Source organism: Diaphorina citri, unplaced genomic scaffold (assembly GCF_000475195.1).
Source record: "Diaphorina citri unplaced genomic scaffold, Diaci psyllid genome assembly version 1.1 scaffold181, whole genome shotgun sequence".
NCBI classification, from domain to species: domain Eukaryota; kingdom Metazoa; phylum Arthropoda; class Insecta; order Hemiptera; family Psyllidae; genus Diaphorina; species Diaphorina citri.
Genome location: NW_007377618.1, coordinates 44,955 through 61,583, shown reverse-complemented (window position 1 = coordinate 61,583; position 16,629 = coordinate 44,955). Strand labels below are relative to the sequence as shown.

At 38.4% G+C, this 16,629-nt stretch overlaps 3 protein-coding genes and 2 long non-coding RNA genes across 5 annotated transcripts in view; 2 read left to right on the top strand and 3 right to left on the bottom strand.

The window, feature by feature from the left end:
* LOC103505550 (longitudinals lacking protein, isoforms F/I/K/T-like) overlaps positions 1-7,589 on the top strand; it is a 116,545-nt gene extending 108,956 nt beyond the window's left edge. Inside the window, exons 4-6 of the mRNA XM_026820871.1 lie at positions 5,942-6,100; positions 6,510-6,623; positions 6,740-7,589. Coding sequence (XP_026676672.1) covers positions 5,942-6,100; positions 6,510-6,623; positions 6,740-7,278 — 812 coding nt within the window. The 3' untranslated portion in view covers positions 7,279-7,589. The remainder of the gene's footprint in view (positions 1-5,941; positions 6,101-6,509; positions 6,624-6,739) is intronic.
* Positions 1-16,602, top strand: part of LOC113465912 — a 98,081-nt gene extending 81,479 nt beyond the window's left edge. Inside the window, exons 2-3 of the mRNA XM_026820864.1 lie at positions 15,496-15,858; positions 15,992-16,602. Of these exons, the coding sequence (XP_026676665.1) occupies positions 15,651-15,858; positions 15,992-16,602 (819 nt within the window). The 5' untranslated portion in view covers positions 15,496-15,650. The remainder of the gene's footprint in view (positions 1-15,495; positions 15,859-15,991) is intronic.
* LOC113465919 lies at positions 5,978-6,770 on the bottom strand. Its single transcript, XR_003390495.1, has 3 exons — positions 6,658-6,770; positions 6,490-6,541; positions 5,978-6,080 (listed from the first exon to the last, which is right to left on the bottom strand). It is a non-coding gene; the product is annotated as an uncharacterized LOC113465919 (long non-coding RNA).
* On the bottom strand, positions 8,610-8,988 carry LOC113465922. Its single transcript, XR_003390498.1, has 2 exons — positions 8,900-8,988; positions 8,610-8,752 (listed from the first exon to the last, which is right to left on the bottom strand). It is a non-coding gene; the product is annotated as an uncharacterized LOC113465922 (long non-coding RNA).
* On the bottom strand, positions 12,030-13,281 carry LOC113465914. The gene is made up of 2 exons (XM_026820877.1): positions 12,747-13,281; positions 12,030-12,642 (listed from the first exon to the last, which is right to left on the bottom strand). Exons 1-2 carry the CDS (start codon positions 12,943-12,945, stop codon positions 12,200-12,202), a joined length of 642 nt encoding a protein of 213 aa, XP_026676678.1. The 5' UTR covers positions 12,946-13,281; the 3' UTR covers positions 12,030-12,199.
* Positions 16,603-16,629: the final 27 nt, after the last annotated feature.

Genomic DNA, 16,629 nt, shown 5'->3' with positions numbered 1-16,629 from the left:
TGAAATTACCTAATTATCTACCTACATAAATGAAAAAAATAGAAGAAAACAATAAGAACAAGAAAAGGAGAAATAAATCTATAAGAAATAGTCAACCTCTTGTTGGATTATTGGAAAATTGGAATTTAATTTGCCTAGAAATAAGGTTGTCTAATGAAGTAAAAACTCAAACAATTTAAATTTAAAATTATACTAACAAAGAGATCTATACAAACATATTTTAATAGATAATTAACAAACTACATGAGTAAATAACAAAGATAATTTTTACAGTAAATTATAATAATTTCTACTTAGATATATCTAATGATATCCACAAGAAGAATTAATAAAATTATTTATTACTTTATTTAAATGTCTATCACGCTGAGTATTTCTGAGTATTCATAGAAAATAATTTTTCTATCTAAGTGTTTTGGTAATTAAACTAGTTAAAGTTAAAAAGAGATTCTTTTGAGAACACATCATTCAAAGGAATTTCTTTTATTTGAGAGACTGAAATTACGTAATATCAATAAAATTTGAACAACATATTCAACACATTAAACTCTAAAGTTAAAACATTTAAATAGATTAATCCCAACATTTATGTAAAATTATGAAACATACATAAAAAGTACAACAAAAAGGAAATATTTTAGAAATATTTAACTGAATATTGAAAAAAATATAGCTCCTATTCATTACGTAAAAACAATAAAATTTTAACAACATACTCAACACATTAAACTTTAAAGTTAAAACATTTAAATAGATTAATCCCAACATTTATGTAAAATTATAAAACATAGGTACATCATATAAAGTACCTACAACAAAAAGGAAATATTTTAGAAATATTTAACTGAATATCAAAACGACATCACAATTTAATTTTTGGTACAACTTAATATATTGAGATTATATAAATTTAATTCGGTCTAATAAATTAGATAGCTTTCTATTTCTTATTATTTACTAAAACAACCCTCGTTAAGAGGAGTGCAAGTGCAAAGTTTGTGAAGTCCTTTGTGGGATAAGCCTCTTGAAATCTGGACTTGTAGAGGTGCATTTTCCTTTCAGGAAACTTTCGTAATCGGAACCAGTTGATTTTTGGAACCTGAAACTTTGATCTTCGATGGCTGGGAATGCGCCATCTTGGATTTCCAATGGTTTAGTACCACAGGCGCTACCACGCCATCTAGTGGTTGAACTAATTTCTGTATTTTCCTTCAAGAGAGGAGAAATGAGCTTGGGAAGAGGGGAAATCGTCTCAGTTTTCGAAAGGAAAATACATCTTTGCTAGGCGGACTAGAGCTGGTACTAATCTCCGCGGACGCACTCCTATTAGTAGAAGCTTAACCCATCCCTTAGGGCTGGTAGCCCCAACACCTAAGCCTCAGATTGGGCCTTTTGTGTATGGGGTGAGCTACGCACTCCCATTACTAGGACATTCTAATTAGTAGACCCAGGGCTGGACTGACGGCTAGGGCTCGACTGATACCCAGGACTGGACTGGTAACTGGGCGGACTCGTGCTGCTATTCTTGGTTGCTGAGGGGGAGCCTGGAATACTGACTGGCGGGCTGATCGGGAAGTTTGTGAAGTCCTTTGTGGGATAAGCCTCTTGAAATCTGGACTTGTAGAGGTGCATTTTCCTTTCAGGAAACTTTCGTAATCGGACTTTGCTAGGCGGAAAATACAACTTTGCTAGGCGGACTAGAGCTGGTACTAATCTCCGCAGACGCACTCCTATTAGTAGAAGCTTAACCCATCCCTTAGGGCTGCTAGCCCCTACACCTAAGCCTCAGAGCTTTTTGTGTATGGGGTATACGTTTCAAAATGGTTTTCTTTTTCAGATATTGAACCACCACCCGTGGTTATACGTTTGGTTAAAGGAGATGTTGAGAAAATCAACGAACACTTCAGACTTGAACCTCCTATGTGTGATCACACTTTTCACAATTTTTAATTACCTATTCCTCCCGCTTTTGATTGAGAAACTTGGACTGATTTTATTATTTATTTATTTTTTACATCGTGTTTGATATTTCTACTGCTCTTTACTACTGTAAAATATGTGTTTCAACACAGAAGTACGTTCTTCATACGTCTGATTGGTAATAAATTGTGTGATCACACTTTTCACAATTTTTAATTACCTATTCCTCCCGCTTTTGATTGAGAAACTTGGACTGATTTTATTATTTATTTATTTATTTTTTACATCGTGTTTGATATTTCGACTGCTCTTTACTACTGTAAAATATGTGTTTCAACACAGAAGTACGTTCTTCATACGTCTGATTGGTAATAAATTAGCAACCTAGGACATTCTAATTAGTAGACCCAGGGCTGGACTGACGGCTAGGGCTCGACTGATACCCAGGACTGGACTGGTAACTGGGCGGACTTGTGCTGCTATTCTTGGTTGCTGAGGGGGAGCCTGGAATACTGACTGGCGGGCTGATCGGCCCTCCGTACCCGTGAGATGGTGAATGCATCGGGTATCCTGATGAAGCAAATGTACTTTCATTAGAATAGAATATTGGATAGTTTGTCCCTTTCATGTTAATTATGTGACATATTACGATAGATTTTATATTTTTTGGCATAACTATTGTAATTCTGTAAAATTTAATGTAAATCTTTTCTTAGAAACTTTTTCAAAATAGATAAAATTACAAACACCCACCACCGCAACCGGAAGCGCCAGTGTAGCTCCCGCCAGAGTTCGCGAAATTTCCGCTAGAGGTCGTGTGGATCGAGTTTGCGTAGTTCCCACCAGAGGGCGTGTGGCTCGGGCTGGTGTGATTGCCTTGACCGGTGTTATACGCTGATATGAGCGGAGAGGACTCGATCTTCTCGACTTTGCACAGGTTGTACGGCTGAGGTTGGGGCGGAATCATGGAGAGCATGTCGGGGGACTGTTGTCGACGCCACTCTCTGTGAAACATCGGGGCACCTGAATTAGAAGACCCTCTGGAAATGGCGGGGGGTACAGGAAGAAATTAGAAGAAGAGAAGAGATTGTTCTGTTTCTTAGGGATTTAATGTGTAGAACATTCACCTCCCTTTGTACATCTTAGAGCATTTAGGCGAAAATAAAAACTCAAGTAAGACGAAAGATGAGCGTATAGCATAGCACATCGTATACGTAGTATTCTGTATCCCTATCGCAAACGTAAAATCGAATTTAAGCCATGTACAAATAGAAAAATAATGTTAAATGGCAGAACTATTCGATGATCGTCACTCGTCAGAACAAGAGAGAACGTTACGTTGTTCACAATTAATCGGAATTGTCTCCACAAATTTATTTCTTTATTTTATTTTGATACAATTTAGCAACAGGGTCATTTGCAGGAAAAAACCAAAATTTAATAATCCCACCTAAATTTCGACTTACTTCTTGAGCGGAGCAATGTAGGTCTTATGATAGTTCCGCAGGTGTTTGAACAGGTTGGACCGCACCTTGCATCGGTACGGACAATGCGGACAGACGAACCGCGGCTCTTTACCGCACTCGTTCTGCAGGTGACTCTTGAGCGAGGATCGCCACTTGTAACTGCGGCCACATTGGTGACATTCATGCCGCATGACCTCTTCTGTGAAGGGCGGGTAGAGACTCATCAGGTAGCCTGTGATACGGGCAACACAAGGGTTAGCTTCCCAAAAGGGCGCTTTTCTGTTTTTCGTCGCTGAAATTTGGGACTTTTATGATGAAAAAAAAAAATTGTCCGGTACTTTTTTTTAAGCATGTTATCGAGAAATAACGATAATTTATTTTCTTTTTGGTTCTTCCATTGTCTGTTTCTATATTTTTATTTCTATTGTGATAATGTGATAAATTCGTTCTTTTAAAAAGTAATTAAAAAAGATGAATTAAATAAATAATCAATTTTACTTCTTTTATTTAATTCATAAAAAATATATATTAATTTTATTTTACTATTACTACACGAAGCAGCATCCAATTTGTCGGTACAGCATGCTTGAAAAATATTTCAGTGCCGAAGCGAAAAGTATTGAAGGGGGTCAATCTGTTTCGCTCCGTAACTGCTTTTCACATAATTGGCGCAGTCAGTTTGGGGGGGCGTTTTTTTGTGTTTCAACGTCCGGCCATGACTTGCTCCCAAGGAAATCACCACTGGTATTGTAAGTTAAAAAACCTTTTTTCTAAACACTTTTTTTTTTAACCAGAAAACAAAATTGGTAATCTCAGGGTGAAATTCTGGAATTCATTTTGTTGGGAAAACACCGAATTTATTCTCCAATTGTGTTGTTATTGTTTTATGAGAGATATTTTTCTTTGAATAAGCTGGCTATAATGCCCGCCACTCATATTCAGACGGTCTGACAGACCTGGTCTGTCAGTCGCATCGTGTGTGGCGGAAAAAGCTCGAGAACTAGGTCTATCAGATCGTCTGAGAGACCTGGGTCTGAAGCTTTTCCCGCCCCACACGTTCAGACCGCGATCTTTCAGGCAGTCTGAACGTGAGTGGTTGACCTTAGAGCACCATAAACGAGATGTAAAACGCTGCCGAGAGTGTTGAGAGAATGCTTTCTCTGTTCTAAAAACCAGTTTATTCGAGAAAATCTCATTTTGCGGAATGAATATACCTTCGTGTGCGAATATACGTAAATTTCGTAAATAATTACTAGATGGAGGAAAAAGCTGAATTTTCTCTCGTGCTCTCCCACCATACTAAAGTGTTCTCCCAACATTTTGAATCCCGGCACGTTTTACGCATTGCATGAAATGTGAAGAGGGGAAAACCGAAATTTTTGTTCTAGTTTGTCCCTTTGACACTGGGGGGTTTCAATTCCTTTGCATCACAGTCCTGGGGGACTTATTTTCCCAAATGATATTCCTCTACTCCCAACCAACTATTGGGTATGATTTTTATTCTCGACAATGGAATCAACCACATTAGTTTCTATGCATGTGGTTTCATTGGCTCCGAAACGAATCACATGCAGAGAGACTACAGGTGAAGTTGTGGGAATAGAAATTGTGTCCAATGGAAATATAGTCTTAGGATTATCCAAGAGAATCAAAAGTGATTCTCACTTGTCTTGATGACAGTAAAAGTATTGGGTATGATTTTTATTCTCGACAATGGAATCAACCACATTAGTTTCTATGCATGTGGTTTCATTGGCTCCGAAACGAATCACATACAGAGAGACTACAGGTGAAGTTGTGGGAATAGAAATTGTGTTCAATGGAAATATAGTCTTAGGATTATCCAAGAGAATCAAAATTTATTCTCACGTGTCTTGATGACAGTAAAATAATCGACAGTGTTGAAAGTTAGGGCTCAAAAAATTTGGTTCTTAGGTGGGGAATCGTCAACCTAAAATCTTAAGAGCAAAGGTTAAAATTTGGGGTTAACTTCCACTAGAAAGACTGATCTAATGTCTCAAAGTACATTAGGCTCTATGGGACAGTATTCGCCATCGACGTTAGTACAGCCCCAAACCAATGCCTTTTTGACGCAAGATTTTTTTTTTTTTTTTCTGTAGTGGAAGCTAAACCTTAATTTAAACCAAAACTTTGACTGGGGTTAACTTCCACTAGAAAGACTGATCTAATGTCTCAAAGTACATTAGGCTCTATGGGACAGTATTCGCCATCGACGTTAGTACAGTCCCAAACCAATGCCTTTTTGACGCAAGATTTTTTTTCTGTAGTGGAAGCTAAACCTTAATTTAAACCAAAACTTTGACGTAATGGTTCAGAATAAAACTAATAAATCTGTAGTTTTGATAGGTCCAAAATAGGAAAACTAACCGAACCTAGTCAATTAATTAAATTAGTCACAAGTCATGTTAGATAGTCAAGAACTGAATCTAACTTTGGGCAGCGAGGAATGTAATCGAAGCCATCAGTAGGTAAAATAGGAACTTGTTGCGTCTAACGAATCTATCTAAGAATCATTGTTTCTCTTTTGTTTTCAGTGGAAGTACGAGAAGAGATTCAAAAAATCAAACTCGTACAACAGGACAAGCTCATAGCCACTCCCCCAAGCTCTCAGCAAATTACCCTCACGCCTACCTCCTCTCTAATAGCCACGCCTCCTCAAACCGCCACGCCCACCTCGCCAGTAAAACTCTCAGGCACACCGCTACAACTCTTGTAATGGTTCAGAATAAAACTAATAAATCTGTAGTTTTGATAGGTCCAAAATAGGAAAACTAACCGAACCTAGTCAATTAATTAAATTAGTCACAAGTCATGTTAGATAGTCAAGAACTGAATCTAACTTTGGGCAGCGAGGAATGTAATCGAAGCCATCAGTAGGTAAAATAGGAACTTGTTGCGTCTAACGAATCTATCTAAGAACCATTGTTTCTCTTTTGTTTTCAGTGGAAGTACGAGAAGAGATTCAAAAAATCAAACTCGTACAACAGGACAAGCTCATAGCCACTCCCCCAAGCTCTCAGCAAATTACCCTCACGCCTACCTCCTCTCTAATAGCCACGCCTCCTCAAACCGCCACGCCCACCTCGCCAGTAAAACTCTCAGGCACACCGCTACAACTCTTGTCTAATAATAACCTGGTCCAGGGGAGTCAACTACAGAGCCTTCTCACGGGAGGTACACAACAGTTGAAACTCCTCAACCCGCTGCAACTACAAGGCGCACACCGCTACAACTCTTGTCTAATAATAACCTGGTCCAGGGGAGTCAACTACAGAGCCTTCTCACGGGAGGTACACAACAGTTGAAGCTCCTCAACCCGCTGCAACTACAAGGTGCGGGGCAAACTCAGAAAATATATCTGACCAACATATCCCGACTGATAACTATCAATCCTCAAAAGCCTGGGGCTCCTGGAGTGCCAACACTCCTCCTGGACCGCGGACCAGCGAGCACTATCACTGTCAACCAGAACACAACAAACACAACCCCAGGCAACCCTCCTACTACGAACGAAGTACTGAGTTGCAACATGTGTGGTAAGAAATATCAGTGGAAGCAAAGTCTGACGAGACACATCCGCGAACATCGGTGTGCCAAGGGTCCGCAGCACTCCTGCCCTTGCTGTAACTTGAGCTTCAAGCACACCAGCAGCTTGAACAAGCATGTCATGCTGTGTACGGCTGTACACTCGCGGCTGATGCAAGCCCAGGGGGATGGGTTGCCTATTGGAGACGACGAAGTTATGGAGGTGAAAGAAGATGAGGAGATGGATGAGGAGGATGGGGAGTCGTGTGATAATAACGACGCTATAGTGGATGATTTGGAGGAGGAGGAGGAAGAGGATGAACTAGATCCTCTCAACACAACATAACTACACTAAATACCTATGTTGAACTTAGGTAACTCACGAGTCTGATTACTGTTATGTAAGGGCACTAATGCGCCATCTTGCCAGAGTTTTCGGTTAATCCAGAGTTTAAGAAATACTGGACTGTTGTCGGATTTCACCAATATTTATTCAGTCATTAGAACTCCTGTTAAGCTAACAGCCAGTTAAGTTCCATTTAATTTGTATTGGCTTAACAGGGCTGTTAAGCTAACGGGCTGTTTGAGGCTGGAAAGAAGGTTGGTTAAATCCACCAAGAGTCTGATTACTGTTAATGTAAAGGCACTAATGCGCGATCTCACCACAGAGAGTTTTCGGTTAATCCAGAGTTTAAGAAACACTGGACTGTGTAAATCAAATGGGAGACGTCAAAAAAGAAATCCTTGACACTGTGCTAACTCTCAGTGGTAAGATCGGGCGTAAAAGTCCAACTTTGACAGTCTAAATAAAGCACTAGGATTTTAACTGATAAGTCCTGTTTGGTGTTATCCTGCAAAGACTTGGTCTGATTACTGTTATGTAAGGGCACTAATGCGCCATCTTGCCAGAGTTTTCGGTTAATCCAGAGTTTAAGATGAGGAGATGGATGAGGAGGATGGGGAGTCGTGTGATAATAACGACGCTATAGTGGATGATTTGGAGGAGGAGGAGGAAGAGGATGAACTAGATCCTCTCAACACAACATAACTACACTAAATACCTATGTTGAACTTAGGTAACTCACGAGTCTGATTACTGTTATGTAAGGGCACTAATGCGCCATCTTGCCAGAGTTTTCGGTTAATCCAGAGTTTAAGAAATACTGGACTGTTGTTGGATTTCACCAATATTTATTCAGTCATTAGAACTCCTGTTAAGCTAACAGCCAGTTAATTTCCATTTAATTTGTATTGGCTTAACAGGGCTGTTAAGCTAACGGGCTGTTTGAGGCTGGAATGAAGGTTGGTTAAATCCACCAAGAGTCTGATTACTGTTAATGTAAAGGCACTAATGCGCGATCTCACCACAGAGAGTTTTCGGTTAATCCAGAGTTTAAGAAACGCTGGACTGTGTAAATCAAATGGGAGATGTCAAAAAGAAATCCTTGACACTGTGTCAACTGTCAGTGGTAAGATCGGGCGTAAAAGTCCAACTTTGACAGTCTAAATAAAGCTCTAGGATTTTAACTGATAAGTCCTGATTGGTGTTATCCTGCAAAGACTTATCTTCCTGTACCCCCCGCCATTTCCAGAGGGTCTTCTAATTCAGGTGCCCCGATGTTTCACAGAGAGTGGCGTCGACAACAGTCCCCCGACATGCTCTCCATGATTCCGCCCCAACCTCAGCCGTACAACCTGTGCAAAGTCGAGAAGATCGAGTCCTCTCCGCTCATATCAGCGTATAACACCGGTCAAGGCAATCACACCAGCCCGAGCCACACGCCCTCTGGTGGGAACTACGCAAACTCGATCCACACGACCTCTAGCGGAAATTTCGCGAACTCTGGCGGGAGCTACACTGGCGCTTCCGGTTGCGGTGGTGGGTGTTTGTAATTTTATCTATTTTTAAAAAGTTTCTAAGAAAAGATTTACATTAAATTTTACAGAATTACAATAGTTATGCCCACCTCTAGCGGAAATTTCGCGAACTCTGGCGGGAGCTACACTGGCGCTTCCGGTTGCGGTGGTGGGTGTTTGTAATTTTATCTATTTTGAAAAAGTTTCTAAGAAAAGATTTACATTAAATTTTACAGAATTACAATAGTTATGCCACAAAGACTTAATAACAAATTGCTGTTGGAACTCTTGAGAAGAGATTCCCTAGTCCTTAGAATTCAACCAAAGAGATTTCAAAGATGCTGAAATCATTTTGTGTGTAGGTGCATACATATCTAGTCAATTATCACTACCTATCACATTGGTTACTATTGAAATCCGTTGCTAGTTGCTACCAAAGAAATTTTATTTAGGTGTCCAAGAAGATAAAAATGATAATGGAGTTTTTTTTTTCTTTGACTGTCAGAGAATTTATATTATTTGCTTTTGGCATAGAGTCTATAGCTACAATTTAGTCACATACAATTTTTATTATAATTTGTGTGCTATTTATCTAATCAAAATAGGATATATTTATCTACTTTGTTTATAAAATATATAAATAATATTGATTGGTACAGTGCAGTGGTAGGTACTTTTATAGTTTTTATTATGAATATTTTCATTTCTATTTTGTTACCAAAATGATCTTACAGCTAATACCCAAAGATTTCTTAGAACTTTATAGTCATTAAATTAATAATCGAGTAATTTTTAAGGAATAGGTATCCTGTAAAATAAGTAGGTGTAGATACATGTACCTACATTATACTTGATTTTTCCCTCAAGTCCAAAAAAAAAAAAATCGTTGTTTTACCTATTTAAGTTTTGCTTGAATATTGTATGTACATAAATCTACAATTTTTCATAAATTTATATTTTTATGCTGCCCATCTAATCCAATAAGGAATCTAGGCAATGGCGATTTTTTTTTTTTTTAATTATCATTTTCAATTGATAAATTTTATTAAATAAGTAGGTAGGGCACCTAGTTCATTGAGTCTAGGTGAGAATCCGGCCCGAAGGACCAAAAAGAAAATGGTCACAGTTCATTACACCCTTTAAAATTGGTTGCAAATGTTGCAATCCATAATCAGTTAGAGCCGAAATTACTTGCCAAGTTGTGGAATCAGTGCCGTAGCCTCCATGTAGGGCGTGTATGGCCGCCATAAAATGGTCAAAAATCCCTCAATCCCTTTTTATCCCAGACAGACCCTTTTATAGGCGTTTTTTTTTTTTTTTTTTTTTTTTGTAAATTATCATTTTCAATTGATAAATTTTATCAAATAAGTAGGTAGGGCACCTAGTTCATTGAGTCTAGGTGAGAATATCCGGCCCGAAGGACCAAAAAGAAAATGGTCACAGTTCATTACACCCTTTAAAATTGGTTGCAAATGTTGCAATCCTTAATCAGTTATAGCCGAAATTACTTGCCAAGTTGTGGAATCAGTGGCGTAGCCTCCATTATGTAGGGCGTGTATGGCCGCCATAAAATGGTCAAAAATCCCTCAATCCCTTTTTATCCCAGACAGACCCTTTTATGCACAGTGCAATACCTACAAACACAGAAATATAGCTGACTAGATAAATACATATTATCAAAATTATATTTTTATTTCACCAAAATATTATTTTGAATGAGTTTTTTGGATGAGGTTTTATTTTGTTGGATTTATTTTAGAGTTTTATTTATGGAGTAGGTAGATTTTGTGTGTTCTTTTATCATTATTTTTAAAACAATTACCCAATTTGATTATTTTATTCAATTATTAGATAATAGGTACATGTAGGACCCAAGTAGGTAAGTAGGTAGCTACTGAGAAAATAAACCACCTTTAGTTTTAGCTTAGTCATTTTTTATTTTCAGCATTAGAATTTTACTTGTAGATCTCCGATTATTATTAGATATTATTATTTTTAGTTTAAATATTTTATGTAGGAGTTAACCATTTTAAAAGTTCAGGAACGTTTTGAAATGGGCTAATTCCACTTTATTAGAAGGTTCCTTTGATAAAACTAACCAAAGAAAAAACAGAACTAGGTTTAAGATAAGGCAGGCGAAGTCAGTTGCAATAAGTTGAAAAGAGTATAGTTTAATTTTGGAAATTGTACAGTCGTAGATTGAGGTTGAGGATGTTAGGGGGACATTATTTTAGACTAAAAGAAGTCTCCTCCAAAAGTTAAACCACCAATAGTAGATATGTAAGTCAAGTCAGTAACTCAGTAGTCAATTTAATGATTCTCAGTTTTATTTATTTTATTTTTTGCGTGTGTCGTTTTTTTGTGTTCGTTTTGTAGCTTTGTTTTTGGTTGTTTCTTAGATGGTTTGACTATATTTTTTTTTTTTCTTTTTACATTAGATAGAGAAAAAAATTATATTCCATTTTCTGTATTGGTTGGCTATGGGTATTTATCTAAATTTGCCCAATGATGAATATTTTTTTAGTTTTTACTGTTTGCTCAAAAATATCACTTATGGCCGCATCCACAAAGTGAGTTTAAACTCTTGGATGAAGCAATCTGATTGGCTGAAATTTTCGACATCAAAAAATCAGCTTACTCAATTCAAAAGTTAAACTTAAATCGAGTTTAAACTTAGTTTGGGGCTCCGGCCATTACGGACCAAAAAATCTCATATTACTCTCACAGCGTTTAGTGTTACCAATATTTCTCCTAGATCAATTAAACCAAATTAAACCCAATCTTATATTGTGTATAGTTGATAATATAAATATGAAAATGTGTTTTCCACTTCTGTACCCTGGTCTTTTGTTTTTCACCACTAATAGGGCTTAGTTTTAATTGGGTTATTGGGTATTTAAAAAAGATTTGGCATCTGTTTTCACCATCCTGTCGGGGCCATCCTTTGAATACTGAAGTGAATCTAGTTGTTCTTTTATGTTGTAGATTAATTATGCTTTTTTTTGCAACACTTAGATTTTTTTTTTTTTAGATACCTATTAAATATAACTTTTTCTAAATAATCTGTGAATAAAATCCAAAATTATTTCTAAAAATTTACATGTCCAAAATATAAAAAAGATAAATCTGTATTTTATTTTCAAATGAAATAAAAATGTTCAATTTCTTTTCTTTTATATTTTTAATGAGTAGCATAACTTTGGAATACCCACTCAGATTTTAAAATGGTTGCGGGTTCGAATCCCCGCCAGATGCACTGATTTTACCGAATTGGAAGCTTTTTGTTTGGTAGTCGGCTTGTGTAAATTTAAAATCTATGTACTTTTTACACTCGTTTCCCGCCTTTTTCTTTTCCAGATCTCTATTGCCGAACTAAGCCGAACAAACCCGAGGTCAAACTCGAGGGCGGCTCAGGAAACTCTCTTGAAAATAAAAATAACGCGAGAGTAGAAAAGAAGGTAATTGAAGTCAACTATACCGCGCCGCCACGCCTGCGCGTTAGGAAATTCGAGGAAACCACGGCTCGTGTTAAAGAAGAACTTGCGGCTCTTGCTTGTAATAGAGAACAAAATACGGCCATTGGTTACAGCAAAGAACGAGATGCGGCTCTTGCTTGTAGTAGAGAACAAAATACGGCCATTGGTTACAGCAAAGAACGAGATGCGGCTCTTCCTTGTAGTAGAGAACAAAATACGGCCATTAGTTACAGCAAAGAACGAGATACGGCTCTTGCTTGTAATAGAGAACAAAATACGGCCATTAGTTACAGCAAAGAACGAGAAACGGCTCTTGCCTGTAATAGAGAACAAAATACGGCTATCAGTTACAGCAAAGAACAAAATACGACCCTTGGAATACGGCCATTAGTTACAGCAAAGAACGAGATACGGCTCTTGCTTGTAATCGAGAACAAAATACGGCCGTTAGTTACAGCAAAGAACAAAATACGACCCTTGTTTATAGCAAAGAACGAGACGTATCTCTTGAAAAAGATCACCCAAAGGCGGCTTTTGCCAATAAAGACGAACGAAGTCCTCGTGATTGTAAAGAAGAACAAGATAGTGAGAGTGACACGGACTACTCGTACAACATCAAGGAGTGTCCTTATTGTAAATTTCTCGTGGTTTGCAAAACAGAGAGCTCGTTTGAGGACCATCTCCTGATATGTCCTGTGTATAGGACACTGCGAACTCTGGTCCTCAAGAAACCCAAATCGGAGGACGGTGATAGATAACACACGAGCCGTCCATACAATGTCGATGGTGGATTTCACCAATGACTTAATGCGAGACTTCACTAATGGGTGAATTTTTAATGGTCCAAAAAGGAGTCTTTAATGATCCAAACAGGAATTTTTAAAACTCCTCCTTTTTGGATGGATTAAAAATTCTCCCATCAGTGAAATCTCTCATTGAGTCATTGGTAAAATCCACCACGAGACTATTTAGGTATTGGTCATTAAGTCATAGCTCATAACCTTATACAAAATACAATAATTTATCTTTAACAGATAACTTCGTTTTTGGAACGACTGGCTTTCCCTATACTGTCCACCTTCTTTCTTCGAAGTTATTCCTTTTCAAGAACGAGATTTCCTTACGGAAAGCTTGTGGAATGCTTGCGGAAAGCTTGCGGAAAGCTGCCAAAATTTGTACTCTACGTTTATGGGATAATACTTTAGGCCACACAATAATGTAAGAAAGAGACATGGTAAAGAGAAAAAATACATTCTAGCAAGATAATACAAATACCCACACAAAATAATATGCGTTTAAGCACAAAAAAGAGAAAAAATATTTTAAAAATAAAATTAATGTTTGGTATGCTAGCAATAATAAAGTTAAAGGTACCTTATTCAATAGGTATGAATAAAAAAAGTACCGAAGTAAAAATCAGAAAAAAGTTTAGTAAGCTAAATTATTAATTAATAAATATCGATATTATAAGTTATAATACATAGATCCTAAATATCTCTTTATAAACACAGCCAGTGGTGGTCATTTGTTCGTTTTGATTAAGCCTCGGGTAAAAACGTCAAAAAAGGGGGGGGGGGAAATCACCCGATTACATTACTTTCCTTCCTATTGGGTAAAGAAAGTAAAAACAATATTGAATGTACATGGGTCATACTGTGGGATGGTCATGTTGCGACACAGACCACACGAGTCTAATGTAGCAGTTCATAGCTACAAAATAAAAACGGCGAAGGAAAAACTTTTTTTAGTCCCTAAAGCCCACTCTGAGGGGCTGTAGGGGTAACTGCCCCAAGGGATGAGTTAAGCTTATACGAATCTACGAGGCCTATAAAGCTAACAGGGGCTAAAAACAAGGTTAGTGAAACCCACCCTCATCTTTTTTAACACTGATCCTGATGAAACAACTGAGAAACACATGCCATTAGGTCAAGAAGTGTCGGTTTACAATAGCATCCACCAGTTCTATATCTTTCGTACAAGGCGGTGTTTCTTCTTGTATCCAGGTGAAACACTTCATCAGATCGTCACTGCGGTGTCTGTGTTCGGCATAATCACAGGAGTTGAGTACCGCGCGACACAGGTCCAAATATACAGAGCGTTTCTGGAAGAAATGAAAAAGATAAACTGGTTAGCTGAGGTATTTTGCCGTATACGCAACCTCGCGTAGCGAACATGCGAAGCCCTGGCAGTGCGAGTTTTTTTTTATACATATGACGGATATTCCGTTACAAAAGTCATTGAACTTTTTTTTTATTTTTATTTTTTAATTTATTATTTAAGCGGTTTGATAGAGGGAGCTGCAACAACGAAGTTCACATCGTGTAAAAAAAAGAAACACAATTTTTTTTATTTTGCTTTCCAAACGCGAATTTACGTCGCAACTTTCCTTCTTTTAAGGGATTTCTCCTGTATGAAAGTGGTAGGTAGAGCACCTGCCTTGTAAGGGCTAGTTCGCGTGTTCGATTTCCGCCAGGGCCGAACTTTATCCTAAACCTGAAGAAATAAGGTTCGTTCTCGGAACGTCTGGCTTTCTCCTATTCTGTCCTCCTCTTTTCGATTTCGGGACGATAAGATCTCCGTTGTTAAAGTTCCCTCTATCAAAACTAAAAAAAAAAAAAAAAAAAAAAAAAAAAAAAGGGCGTCTCCCCACCTCCCTGTCAGAAAAATTAAGGAGCTCGGTAGCGCTCCACCAAGTCAAAACAGTTTGACCGCGCTACTAGAGATACATAAATATCTCGAGTAGCGCGGTCAAACTTTCTTGACTTTCCGGGTCGGAGGGCTACCGCGCTCCTTAATATGATACCTACGCCGCTTTCAACCAATTGTAGAGAAAAAACTCAAAAGGATGGAAGAAAACAGATTTAATGTGTTATCCTTTACGGACACCATTATCAGCGGAGCGGCGATAGCGCATAGAATGTATCGCGTGGTTGATATCTGGATGGGTGACCATCTGGACAATCGCGTACTGCTGGCTTTTCCTGGCCTAACTCAGGCTGGGTGAGGTTAGTGTGAGGACTTGAGGAGGCAGATAGCTTGTCGCCCAATGGAGAGTAAAAACCCCGTCACAAAAAAATAGCTCATACTAGGCATGTATTCTTCTTCCTCCTAAATGTATATATTTCTTCCTCCTAAAAAAGAAGAAAAAAAGTTATTAGCTAATTTTGTAGAACAATTTTTTATTCTATTTCGTTTCCTCCTGTTTAACATTCCGCCATTTTGTTCACTAGGTTCCCTCCGGTCCACACGTCGAAAGTCCAACCATCCTCAGCACAATATTCAAGCTGTCCAAAGTGTCCACAATACCCAAGCTGTCCATAGTGTCCAAACTACCTCCTTGGACTTGAACAACACACATAGTGTCCATTCCGACGGCGATGGCTCTATGGAAAGCTACCCCTGTCCCGATCCGTCTGGACGTTATGACAAAGAGTCTGGTCCTTGTGGCAACGACAGTCCCTTCCCTTCTCCAATGAGCGACAACCTCGCTGTCCATAGAAACAGCCCGGCGATTTGTGCTAAAATAACTCCCCAAATGAACAAAATAACACCTCTATCGCCACCTACGAGCAATAAAACACCTACCATCAGTGGTAAAACACCTCAAAGCAATACAATACTTTGTACTGCAAACACAACAGCTTTCATTAATACCAATGTCTCCCCAAATGAACAAAATAACACCTCTATCGCCACCTACGAGCAATAAAACACCTACCATCAGTGGTAAAACACCTCAAAGCAATACGACAATACTTTGTACTGCAAACACAACAGCTTTCATTAATACCAATGCACCAAGTGCCAACGCAACAAATAAAACCGAGTTCCCCGTGACAAGACAAGGCAAAAGCGGCGCTCGAACAAACAACCCGTGGCTTGAAGAATATATCGCTAAATTTCAGGGATTCAAACAAGAACCCCTCGCAGACAGTGGACCAATCAATACAGAAGACTTTGGCGAGACAGCAGAACTTAAATTAAGCAGACAGACTGATAGCTTAAATGAGAAAAGAGATGCCTCTCCGAACAAATCCAAAGACAAGATGGGTCTTCAGGACGAAGATATCTCCAACAATAACACCTCTGGGTATGGTGACCTTGATGTCAAGGTTACAGAAAGGCCATTTGACAACCCTAGCTCACACAAAAACAGCAGCAAAACTTCCCCATTTCTAGATAATCCTAGCTCAACTATTCCCAACAACAGCAAAAGTTCCCTTCTAGACATTCCCAGCTCACTGCCAAACGAAACTCCCCGGACGCCATTCCTCGACAGTATAAGCGCATTCGAAAGTCTGCTCACTCATTTCAGTCAACCTCGCGAGTACGGGTAGGTATGTTTAAAATACTCGTATAATGAA

What these genes read in the sequence shown, in the direction of transcription:
- LOC113465914 (XM_026820877.1), bottom strand. Translation starts at nt 12,945, where the DNA reads ATGGTCCTCAAACGAGCTCTCTGTTTTGCAAACCACGAGAAATTTACA. An exon ending in CGTCTCGTTCTTTGCTATAA is followed by an intron (nt 12,643 to 12,746) that starts ACAAGGGTCGTA and finishes AATGGCCGTATT; the next exon opens with CCAAGGGTCGTATTTTGTTC.